This window comes from Nomascus leucogenys, chromosome 20, assembly GCF_006542625.1.
Source record: "Nomascus leucogenys isolate Asia chromosome 20, Asia_NLE_v1, whole genome shotgun sequence".
Lineage (NCBI taxonomy): Eukaryota > Metazoa > Chordata > Mammalia > Primates > Hylobatidae > Nomascus > Nomascus leucogenys.
The window spans coordinates 17,047,507-17,060,411 of record NC_044400.1 but is presented as its reverse complement, the minus strand read 5'-3'; the positions used below and the strand labels follow the sequence as shown (position 1 = coordinate 17,060,411).

At 34.6% G+C, this 12,905-nt stretch overlaps 1 protein-coding gene across 2 annotated transcripts in view; it reads left to right on the top strand.

Moving 5' to 3' along the window:
• Positions 1 to 12,437, top strand: part of ACMSD (aminocarboxymuconate semialdehyde decarboxylase) — a 64,134-nt gene extending 51,697 nt beyond the window's left edge. Inside the window, exons 9-10 of one of the 2 annotated variants that reach the window (XM_030800983.1) lie at positions 8,730 to 8,828; positions 12,202 to 12,437. In XM_030800983.1, coding sequence (XP_030656843.1) covers positions 8,730 to 8,828; positions 12,202 to 12,264 — 162 coding nt within the window. In that variant the 3' untranslated portion in view covers positions 12,265 to 12,437. The remainder of the gene's footprint in view (positions 1 to 8,729; positions 8,829 to 12,201) is intronic. The other variant, XM_003267592.4, reaches the window with a different exon arrangement.
• Positions 12,438 to 12,905: the final 468 nt, after the last annotated feature.

Below are 12,905 nucleotides of genomic sequence, written 5' to 3'. Positions count from 1 at the left end.
CAATTGTTCACATAGCAACATTGTATTAGGCAATATAAGTAAAGAGATGATTTAAAGTATGCAGGAAGATGTGTATAGGTTATATGCAAATACTACATCATTTTATATATAGGACTTGAGCATCTGAAGACTTTGGTCTTGAGGGATAACTGTACTCAAAGAATGGTGGGGAAATAGCATAAGGATACAGCAGTCAACTTGAAGAGGTGATTCACATTGAGCAAACCTGAGATGATCTGGCTATCAAAATAAACAGTGATAATAGTGGATTATAACCAATTGGATAAAATTAAGTCCATGAGTCCAAAATGATGTAAATAAAAAGAATGAATATATTAATAAATAGGTGAACATATATATTTAATTTACATAAATTAATGTGTGTTTGTATATATGAAGAAATCTCTTCTTTATAATGAATATAGAAATAACAATAGTTAGAAAATTATTACTGAATGATAATACCAGTGGATGAAAGTTGGAAAAGGAACAAGATATTTACATGAGCTCAAAGTGGCTACCCACAAATTGCTTATTAATCATGAAGAGAAAAAATAGTGATTTCACATTAGAGAAACCCAGCAAACACCAACTTAACTAAATAATCAAAATTACCAATACTAAGACAAACTGATATCATATGCCCTGATATAATGCACTGAATAAGACTCAATATCACTTCTGTAGTATTCCTATCCCAAATGTGTAATTTGTACACAATCACAAGGAAACATCAGACAAACACAAACTGAGGACATTCTATAAAATAACTAATCTACAATCTTCAAAAATATCCCAGATGAAGAGTGACAAAAAAGGCCAACTGATCCAAATTAAGGGAAATTTCAGAGACATAACAACTAAATTTAATATGTGATCATCAATTAGATCTTTGACTAAGAAAAATGATTAGCTATAAATCACATTATTGGGGCAATTGACAGAATTTGAATATGAACTATGGATGATGAAATAACACTGTTATCAATGTTAAATTTCCTGATTTTGAGAAGTATAATGTGGTCATATAAAAAGTATCCCTTTTTTTAAGGAAATAAACACTAATTTATTTAGGAGTAAGGAGCCATGGGGTCTCCAACTGACATATAGCTCAAAGAAGTGTGTATATATACATAAATATCTATGAGAAAATGATAAAGCAAAGATGGCAAAGTATAAACAATTGGTAAATCTGGGTGAAGGTTATATGGAAGGTTCTTGAATTTTCTTGCAACATTTCTGTCAGCTTGAAATTCTGCCAAAATAAAAAAAATTCCACCACATTCATTAATCAGTTAGTGAATAAAAAATGGGAGTTCAGACTAGTCAGGAAACCATAACATATCTGTATAACTATTCATGTTCTTTGCTCAATTTTTAATGGGGTTATTTGTGTGGTGTTTTTTGCTGAGTTCTTTGAGCTCCTTATAAATTATAGATATTAATACTCTGTGTCAGGTATATGGTTTTCAAATATTTTCTCCCATACTGCAGGTTGTCTTTTCACTCTGGTAATTATTTCTTTCGCTGTGCAGAAGCTATTTAGTGAATTAAGTTCCATTTGTCTATTTTTGTTTTTGTTGCTTGTGCTTTTGAGGTCTTAGTCATGAATTATTTGCCTAGACCAATGACCAGGAGAGTTTTCCCTAAGTTTTCTCCTAGTATTTTTATATTTTCAGGTCTTGCATTTAAATTTTTAATCCATCTTCAGTTGATTTTTATATATGGTAAGAGATAGGGGTCCGAGTTCATTCTTTTGTATGTGGCAATCCAATTTTCTCATTTATTGAAAAAGATGTCCTTTCCCCAGTGTATGTTTTTGTCAACTTTGTCAAAGCTCATGAATAGGCACACTTCAAAAGAAGACATACAAATGGCCAACAAATATGTGAAAAAATGTTTAATATCACTGATCATCTGAGAAATGCAAATTAAAACTACAATAAGATATCATCACACACCAATCTGAATGGCTATTATTAAAAAGTCAAAAATAACATATTGATAATGAAATGCAAAGAAAATGCTTATACACTGTTGGGAATGTAAATTAGTACAACCTCTATGGAAAACAGTATGGAAATTTCACAAAGAACTAAAAATAGAACTACAATTCAATCCAGAATCCCACTACTGGGCATCTACCCAAAGGAAAAGAAATCATAATATCAAAAAGATACCTACACTTGTATGTTTATAACAGCACTATCACAGTAGCAAAGAAATGGAATTAACCTAAGTGTCCATCAGTAAATGACTGGATAAAGAAACTGTCTTATATATGCACAATGGAATACTATTCAGCCATAAAAAGTATGAAATCATGTCTTCTGTAGCAACATGGAGGGAACTGGAGGCCATTATCTTAAGTGAAATAACTCAGAAACAGAAAGTCAAATACCGCATGTTCTTACTTACAAGTGGGAGCTAAATAATGTGTACACACAGACATCATGTATGGAAAAATAGATATTGGGGACTTGGAAGGGTGGGAGGGTGGATGGAGGTGAGGATGAGAAATTACTTACTGAGTGCTATGTACATCATTCAGGTGATGGTTACACTAAAAGCCCAGACTTCACCATTATGCAATATCTCCATATAACAAAACTGCACTTGTACCCCTTAAATTTACATTTAAAAAAAATCTGGTATAACTGGAAAGCAGTGTAACTCATTTAGGGCTCCAGCAGAAAATAAGATGACATACATGAACTGGGAAAACTAAACTAATAAAGGGAAATTAATAAAGGGATTATTGACAAAGTTGTGAAAAGCTCCATTACTATTCCAGGCCAAAACTTGAAGCTACAGCAGCTCTGTAAAAAGGGCCTGCACTGAAGTCTTAGGTTTCTATTGCTGTGAAAGAAAGAAAGAAAGAAAGAAAGAAAGAAAGAAAGAAAGAAAGGCCTGTGGACAGGAGCTGAGACTTGTAGTTGGAGGCTAGATGACTCCATGGAAGGCGCTAGGTAATTAAGTACTTTCCTTTCATTCTACAATCTCCTGCCTGTGTTGCTCATTAACTAAATCCATCTGGAAGCCCAGGGTCAAGGGAGTCCATTGTATACTTCATACAATTCAGTCTCCAGGGGACAAGTAGAAGTGAAGAAGGATGGAAAGTGGATCTGGAAGAGCAAGCAGCAGATATCCGAATGAAGGTGGATCAAGGTTGGGGAGAGGCCAAGAGAGCAAAAGCAAGAATGAGAGTGACAGACAGAATAGAAATGAACATGATGTTGAGTAAATACTTAGATGACAACTTCAATATTAGGATAACATGCTGAGTTTTAATTGCCTGTGAGGCAGGCAAGTGTGGCTGTCCAGCAGGCAGTCACATACCAGGGCTTGAAGCTTAGGATGAGACTGACTGCCCAAGCAGCACAAATAGAGTGACAATGACAGAGAAGAAGTAAGTAGTTAACACTTAGATTTGCATTTTTCACCACCCATTTACTTTTGATCGAATGCATTTGATTTTTTCTCTATCACTCACTGAAATTGCATTTAATAAAGCTGCCAAATCCAATAGACACTATCCAGTTCTTATCTTTGTCATCCTCTTGTCTCTTGTGAATCATTACTTATTAAATACTTTTTCTTCCAATATATCTCACTGCATTTTTTTTTTTTTTTGAGACAGGGCCTCGCTCTGTCACTCAGGCTAGAGTGCAGTGGTGCATAATCATAGCTCACTGCAGCCTCCATCTCCCAGGCTCATGCAATCCTTCCACCTCAGCCTCCCAAGTAGCTAGGACTACAGGTGTGTGCCACCACACCAGGCTAATTTGTTTTACTAAGGTCTCACTATGTTGCCAAGGCTAGTCTCAAACTCCTGAGCTCAAGTGATCCTCCTGTCTCGCCCTCCTAAAGTGCTGAGATTACAGGTGCGAACCACTGTGCTGGCTACATTTTTTTTTTAAACACTACTTCTTTCTAGTTCTCTTTCCACTTCCCCGCCTCTCTCTGCCTCTTTTATAGGCATTTTCCCCCATCCTTCATTTCTGCAATCACTCCACCCACCACGTTGATGATTCCTATGATTCTATCCTTAGCCCTCCTCATAAACCACGGAGGCCAGAAGGCAAGGGAAGACAAATTTAAAGTACTAAAAGAAAGAAAAAAAAAAAATGCCGTAACCTTGTAATGTGAGAACTCTATTTCAAGCAAAACTATCCTTTAAGAATGAAGGAAAAATTAAGACATTTCTAGATGAAAAAAACTGAGCTAATTCATCATTAGTAGACCTGCCATACAAGAAATGCCAACAGGAGTTCTGTAGGCTAAAATGGAAGGACACCAGACAGAAGAAGTCACAATGCAAATTAGAAAACATTAGACATGAATAGAATACAAAAACACAACATTCTAAAACTTATGCATGTAGTTAGAAGTAGTACTTGGTGAAAAATTTATAGTTATAAATGCCTATATTAAAAAAGAAGAAAGATCTTAATTCAGTGGCCTAGGACTTGGCCTTGAGAGCTAGAAAATGCAGAGTAAACTAAATTCCAAGCAAGCAGAAGAAAAAAAATTATAAGTATTAGAGCAGGTATAAAAGAAATAGATTATAGAAAAACAATAGGGAAAATCAGTGAAACCAAAATTTGGTTATTTGAAAAAATCAACAAAATCGGCAAACCTTTAGCTAGACTGACCAACAAAAATAAAGAAAAAAGATTCAAATTACTAATACTAAAATCACAAATGAAATAGGACGGCAGTACTACAGAACTTACAGAAATAAAAAGAATTACAAGTAAAAATTTGAGCAACTATATGCCAACAAATGAAATAACCTAAATGAAATTATGAAATTCCTAGAAAGACTACCAAAACTGGCTCAAGAAGAAATAGAAAGTTCAAACAGGCCTATATTAAGATATTAAATTAATAATTTTCAAACTTCCCACAAAGAAAAGCTGATGACCAGATGGCTTCGCTGGTGAATTCTACGAAAAATATAAAAAAAAATTAAAACAAATTCTTCACCAACGCTTCAAAAAATATAAAAGAGCTCAATAAACAAGGAGTGGAAGGGAACATCCTCAACCTAATAAAAAGCATCATGAAAAACCCACAACTAACATCACACTTCATAGTGAAAGCCTGAAAGGCTCTATTCTCATCACTTCTATTCAACATTGTACTGGAGGCTCTAGTCAAGGCAATTAGGCAATAAAAACAAAGAAAAGTCATCTAGATTGGAAGGGAAGGAATAAAACTTTCTCTACTTGCAACTGAGATGGCCTTGTATGTAGAAAATCCTAAAGAATCCACAAAGAAACTATTAGGGCTAATAGATTCAGCAAGCTTAGAGAGTACAAGATAAATAAAAAATTAATTGTATTTCTATTTACTAGCAATGAATAATCCATAAATGAAATTGAGGACACAATTCCATTTATAATAGCATCAGCAAGAAAAATACCTGTGAAAAATATAGCCAAAAAAGGCACAAAATATATACCCTGCTGTAATCCGAGCACTTTGGGAGGCCAAGGCGGGTGGATCACGAGGTCAGGAGATGGAAACCATCCTGGCTAACACAGTGAAACCCCATCCCTACTAAAAATACAAAAAAAATTAGCCAGGTGTGGTGGCATGCACCTGTAATCCCAGCTACTTGGGAAGCTAACGTAGGAGAATCACTTGAACCCAGGAGGTGGAGGTTGCAGTGAGCTGAGACCGTGCCACTGCACTACAGCCTGGGCAACAGAGTGAGACTGCATCTCAAAAACAAACAAACAAACAAACAAAAAAATATATATATACCCTGTAAGCTACAAAACATTGTTGAAGAAAATTAAAGACCTAAATGAGAAGACATTCCATGTTCATTGATTCAAAAACTTAATGTTGCTAACTGGCAATACTCCCCAAATTGATCTACAGATCCAATGCAATCGCTATCAAAATTCCAGATGTCTTTTTTTTGGCGAAAATTGATAAGCTGATCCAAAAATTCATATGAAAATGCAAGGGGGCCAGGTGCAGTGGCGCATGCCTGTAATCCCAGCACTTTGGGAGGCCGAGGTGGGCAGATCACCTGAGGTCAGGAGTTTGAGACCAGCCTGGCCAGCATGGCAAAACCCTATCTCTACTAAAAATACAAAAATTAGCTGGGTGTGATGGCGTGCACCTGTAATCTCAGCTACTTGGGAGGCTGAGGCAGGAGAATTGTCTGAACCCAGGAGGCAGAGGTTGCAGTGAGCCAGGATTGTGCCATTACACTTCAGCCTGGGTGACAAGAGTGAAACTCCGTCTCAAAAAAGAAAATGCAAGGGATCCAGAATAGCCAAATAATCTAGAAAAAGAACAAAATTGACACAGTCACATTCTCAACTTCAAAACTTTCTACACAACTACAGTAATCAAGACTGTGGGACTAGCCTAAAGACAGATATAAAAATCAACTGACTTTCAACAAGGGTGCCAATACAATTCAGTGTGATAAAGAATAGTCTTTTCAACATACGGTAGTGAGATAAGAGTAGATATCCACATGTAAAAAAATAAAGTTGGACTCCTTCTTTACACCATGCAAATTAACTCAAAATGGATCAAAGACTTAAACTGAAGAACTAAAACCACAAACTCTTAGAAGAAACCATAGGTGTAAATCTTTGTGACTTTGGATTACGCAATAGTTTCTTTGCTATGGCACGAAAAGTACAAGCATCCAAAGAAAATAATAGATAAAAAAGACTTCACCAAAATTTAAAACTTTTTTGCTTCAAAAGACAATACAAAGGAAGTAAAAAAGACAACTCACAGAATGGAGAAAATATTTGCAAATCATGTATCTATAAGGCTCTAGTATTCAGAACACACAAAGATCTCTTATAGCTCAATGATAAAAAGATAACAAAATGGACATGAATGTACACAAGGGATCTTAGTAGACATTCCTCCAAAGAAGAGATACAAATAGCCAATAAGCACATGAAAAGATGTTCAACATAATTACTTATTAGAGAAATACAAATAAAAACTATAGTGAGATACCACTTCATACCTACTGAGATGGCCATAATCAAAAAGATGAATAACCAATGTTGGCGAGGATCTAGAGAAACTGGAACCCTCATACATGCTGGTGGGAATGTAGAAAGCTGCAGCCATGGTAGAAAATAGTTTCTCAAAATGTTAAACATGGACTTACCATATGCGCCAGCACTTCCACTCTTAGGTATGTATTGATTCAGGCAATAACATGGGTGAACCTTGAAAACATTAAACTAAATGAAAGGAGGCTACATATTATGTGATTCCATTTATGTGAAATGTACAAAATAGGCAATTCTGGAGACACAGAGGGTGAATTAGTGCTTTCCAAGGGCTGGAGGGAGAAAAGAATGGGGAGTCACTGCTAATGCGTACAGGGTTTATTTTGGAGGTGACAAACGTCTGTGGTTATATAAGATGAATAAAATATTTTTTAAACATTCTATAATTAGTGGAAATGATTACACAAACTTATGAAAATACTAAAACCCATTGAATTATACACTTTAAAGGGGGTGAATTTTATAGTATGTGAATTATATCTCAAAAAAAAAGAAAAGGGGATCTTCTGACCCCCAAGCCCTAGTCCTACTCCATGGAGGAAATTAATGTTATTTGTTTCTTAGATACCATTCCTGAAATACACTGTATATATACAAACATATATTTGTGGATCTATAGGTCCCTTATTGAAAACAGAAGTCTAAATATAGCAGACACATTGTTCTAGACTCTTTATTTCTCTTTATAACTTCAAGATCATTCTTCTTTACACTGTAACTTGGAGATTATTCCATTTCAGCATATGTAAGTATTCTTTATTCTTTTCTATTTGGAGATATTCTATAATTTAATTGGCCAGTCTTTTGCTGTTCCAAATAATGTTGCAATTTATTTCTTTGTATATCTTTCCAGCACAAGTATATGAGTGGAATACATTTTGAGAAGTAAAATTTCTGGTTTGAAATTTTATTGTATTTTATTTTGATAAATTGCCATTATTGACAATATCTTTCTCACTTGATTATGAGTTCCTTCAGAAAATGGACCATGTCTGTTTTGTTGACAAGGGTACATCTAAATTCTAGCACATTGTCTGACATGCTGCTTAATATATTTGTAGATTGACAAGCCTACGTATTTTATTGTATAAAGTGTCAAATGGAAATTCAAAGCTATACTGTTCAAAAACTTATGATCCAGTTTATAGGAATTGTTTATAGGAACTGATCCAGAGATAGGGGATTTTCTTTTTCTATTTTTTGTTTTTGTTTTTGTTTTTTTTTACTTTTTATCGAGTTGTTTTTCATTTTTCCTTTCCTACTCTGTTAATAGTATGTTTTGAAAAACTGTGGAATCAGTTGCAATGTATCATTCTAAGAAAGACAGAATCCCTTAATTTCATCTGAATATATACATTTTAGTAAATAAATATCAATTTCTTATATTTCAGTATTCTATATTTCAGGTATTTAAAAAGAGAGAGAATGGGGTTGATTTGCAACAAAGAGACCTAATAGTGACATCTGCTGGAAAAAAATGTCAGAATAAAATTTGAACCATTAAATCTTTTTAAAATTTTAGACAAGTTTTATGTTTCTATTAATCAGGAAAAAATGTGTTATTTTATGACAGCAATGTTTGTAATAAGTAAACATAATTGTTTACAGGAGGCTCTTTCATGTTCTACAAAACAACAGAGAAATATATATTTTATTTTTTAGGATAAAGTCATTTTGGGAACCGATTACCCCTTTCCACTAGGTGAGCTGGAACCTGGGAAACTAATAGAGTCCATGGAAGAATTTGATGAAGAAACAAAGGTATAATGTCTTTTACTTCACAGCTTTCTTACTGACTTTTCCTGCTCTAATTGGGTTTGGTTCCAGAGCACTTTGATACATGAAAACAAAGAACAGAGGAACCATTACACTGAATTCCCTAAAACTCTAGCTCCATAAACAGCTAAACTATTAAAGGACAAAAAAAAACATGACAAAGCTGAAAGTCAGCCTAGTACAACTAAATTCATAAACCCAAGAAAGTTGTATAGAAGGATATGACAATAAAATATGCCTGCATGTTAGATAGATCATAGGAAAAATGTCTAAATTTTTTCTATATTACTTCTGTTACAAATCTACCAATCTCAAAAGTTGTAATAACTCTAGTTATTTAGATAAGGAAATTAAAGTCTTGATTAAAAGGACCCAAGGAATCAGATCCTTTAAGTAACTAGACTTTTTTTTTTTCCCGGCGTTTGACTTTTATGGTAGGTAAATGATACTAATATGTGCTATAATGCTACCATTACCTAGTCTACCCCTTAGACTCCTAAACCAAGATGAGTTTAAAACGAGATGCAGTGTCTTCAGTTTCCCTCTCCTTTGCCAATCCTTCCACACCCCCATCCTCCAAAAAAATAAGTTCTTCCTAAGACCTTCACTGCCCATCATTCCCAGAGGTCAGGGATGGCCAAAAATAACAATATGAGAATATATAAACTCTTAATAAATCTTACAAAACTTTTAGTTGTAATCCTTTTGCATAATTCTTGGCTTTCTTCTAAACTAAAATCTAAACGTTACCTTGAACTCTATCTGCCTTAACCATTAAAGATATTGTTCATCAAATCTTCTCAATAGGCTTGAAGTACATTAACAGATGCCAACAATGAAAAATTCATTCTTCAGTATACTAGTTACAAGTTATTAACTGGGAAACCTTAGACTATTTTATACAGAAAGTGTCCCTTTTGCCACTAAAAGTCTTGAACTGTTAAATATTACCTACTAAATATTGTTAAATATTTACCTGCTTCCTTCCTAAAGTAGGAAGCTGTCATAAAGACATTTTTGAACTTTTTTTTAAACAACAAAGGTTGAAAATGAAAAACTTTCTATTAACCAAAATTAAACAGAAACCAGATGACCCACATATCCTGATTAAAAACTTAATGGAATAATAGTAATTATTATTACATGCCTTTTATTGTTTATTCTTATGTGCTTATCACTTTCAAGTTTTTTTTTGTAGTCTTGCATAAAGGCTTTATACTGACACAAATTCACCATGACATTCTGTACAAGGTTACTCATTGTAATGCTGTAATACTGAAAACAATCTTTAAGGGAATAGTTAAACAAATCATAATATATCCACACAATGGAAATTATGCCACCATAAATAAATTAGAAATTAATTTCCAAGATACATTAAACTTTAAAAAGCAAGGTATAAAACAATTTGTATAGTATACTTCCATTGGTAGATCCAATACATCTTTTGTGAAAAAGAATCTTTTTATGCCTGAATACAAGTATTTGCTTATGGAGTATAAACATAAAATATCTCTGGAACATAAACAAGAAACTGATCAAACTCTGGGAAGAAAAAGGTAGTTGGATGGCAGTAGTGGAATGAAGTATCCATTTTATACATTTTGAATTTTGAACCATGCGAAGGTAAATACCACTAAAGAAATTTAAAATAAAATAAATAAATCCATTTGATAAGTACAACATTGGAAGGTATAGCAGTCCCCCCTTATCCTCAGTTTTGCCTTCTACAGTTTCTCTTACTCCAGTCAACCACAGTCCAAAAATATTAAATGGAAAATTCCAGAAATAATTCATAAGTTTTAAATTACATGCCATTCTGAGTAGCATGGTGTAAGCTTACACTGTCCTGCTCTCTCCAGCCCAAGATGTGAATCATCCCTTTGCCCAGTGTCTCCATGCTGTATCCACTCCCTCTCCATTAGTCACTTAGTATCATCTTGGTCATCAGATGGACTGTTGCCATATTGCCATGCTTGTTGCTCAACTCACCTTATTTTACTTAATAATGGCCCCAAAACACAAGAGTAGTAATGCTGGCTATTCAGATATGCCCAAGAGAAGCTGTAAAGTGCTTCCTTTAAGTGAAAAGGTGAAAGTTCTCAACTTAATAAGGAAAGAAAGAAAAATTATATGTTGAGGTTGCTAAGATCTTACTTTGTAAGAATGCATCTTCTATACGTGAAACTGTGAATAAAGAAAAAGTAATTCGTGCACAGTATATATATAGGATTCTATGTAACATCCACACAGGGTCTCGGAATGTATCCTTCATAGATAAGGGGGGACTGCTGTATATAGGCAGATGCATTCTACCATGAAGATGTGGTGAAAGAAAACAAGACTTGGGAGTTGAGTGACTTGCCAAAGGCAATATAACTGGTGGGTTATAGCATATGGATGGGATCCCAAATCCCTTGATTCCAGGATCAGATCTCCATCCAACACTCTGAAGGGTACCTCCCTCAAAGGATACATGGTACTAAGTTATCTTAAAAGGTAAAGCACATGGTTCCTCCCAGCAGCAATAGTCACTTCTGAAATCTTCCTCTAGAGGAGGATGGCCTAAGTATGTATTTCGGAAGAACCCTGAGTAAGAGGTCCTGCCTCAAATCACCCACTTTTCAAGGTTGTATAAGAACCCTGAAGTGGTCATAATATAGAAGGACACATTAATGGTATGAATGTCACACAACCCCATACATTTCTTCCATCCTCAGCTACATATCTGTCCTTTGCAAGCTGGATAAACAAATCAGTTAGGGTATCACAAAGTTACTTCTTAAATCTCTTCTTTCAGCAGAGTTGATATAGTTTATAGCTGGGGAGTCCATTTCTTATGTGAAAATTTTAAGATGTACAGATTTGTACCCTCACCTGAGACCCTTCATTTATATCACTTCTCTTGCTCAGAAAAAGCTTAACTTTTATTTAGGGCCATGTGAAAACAACAACACATACGTCTAGCAGCTGGGGGATGGCTAGATGACTTCTGAGCACCTTTTGCAGCCCTCTTGTCCCACAGACCTAACTGTACCTTTTCTCTGTATTTGCCTCCAAATGGTCCTTAAGATCCAACCTGTTAGAGGGTACGGTTTCCAAACAAGGGCACCTCCTAAGGAGGGCTCTCCCTTTTATAAGTCTCTTCTCTCCCCCTACAATTAAGGTTTAGATTTAGATTTCAAATAGCAGGGCAAAACATAGGTCAAGAGGATTTTGGTAAGAGATTTACTGTATAACCTGCTAATATTTTTCTCTCATATTGGGGAGCTGATTTTTTTAAACCTGATCAATGTAGTACTTAAAAATACTTAAAAAACAACCAATAATGCTTTAAAATATTTTCTTTTCTTTTCAGAATAAACTAAAAGCCGGCAATGCCCTGGCATTTTTGGGTCTTGAGAGAAAACAATTTGAATGACTGAATTTACTACAAAGGCAAACTTTCAAAAGGATATCTCATTTTTGTTTCTAAATATGTATCAACAGGTATCAACAAAATCCTATTTTGAACATTTTACTCAGAAATGAATGTCCCAAATATCCTAAATTATTCATAATAAAAATGATTCACAAGTGTTTTCATTCTGAAAAGCAGTACATTATTTCACGTGCAAATAAAAAATGATTTTCCCAGTGCTCTTTTAATTAATCTGGAGAAATACAAAATAAAATGTCATTAATGATTTTACAAAATAAAATGTCATTAATGATTTATATGAAGAAAGATTCATCCTAGAGGGCTCAGGTAGGTTGTCCATTTTGAACAAAGATATGTAAATTGGACTCAAATAACCTGTTCCATCCACCTTTAACACCTACCATTAGCCCAGAACTGGGCTGGGAATGCTTTAGCCTCCACAAAATAAATAACATGAATATAGGATATCCATAACCTCAGGGAGCTTCCAGACCAATTAAGGAGGGAAGAGATGTTCATGGAATAATTACTAAGCTATAAACTTTGACTTTGAGTGTCAAAGAAGTTTCATTAAGAGGAATTCACTTTGGTCTAAAACTGTGGAGCAGATCTTCACAGAGGGTGGAACATGAGAGTCCAGG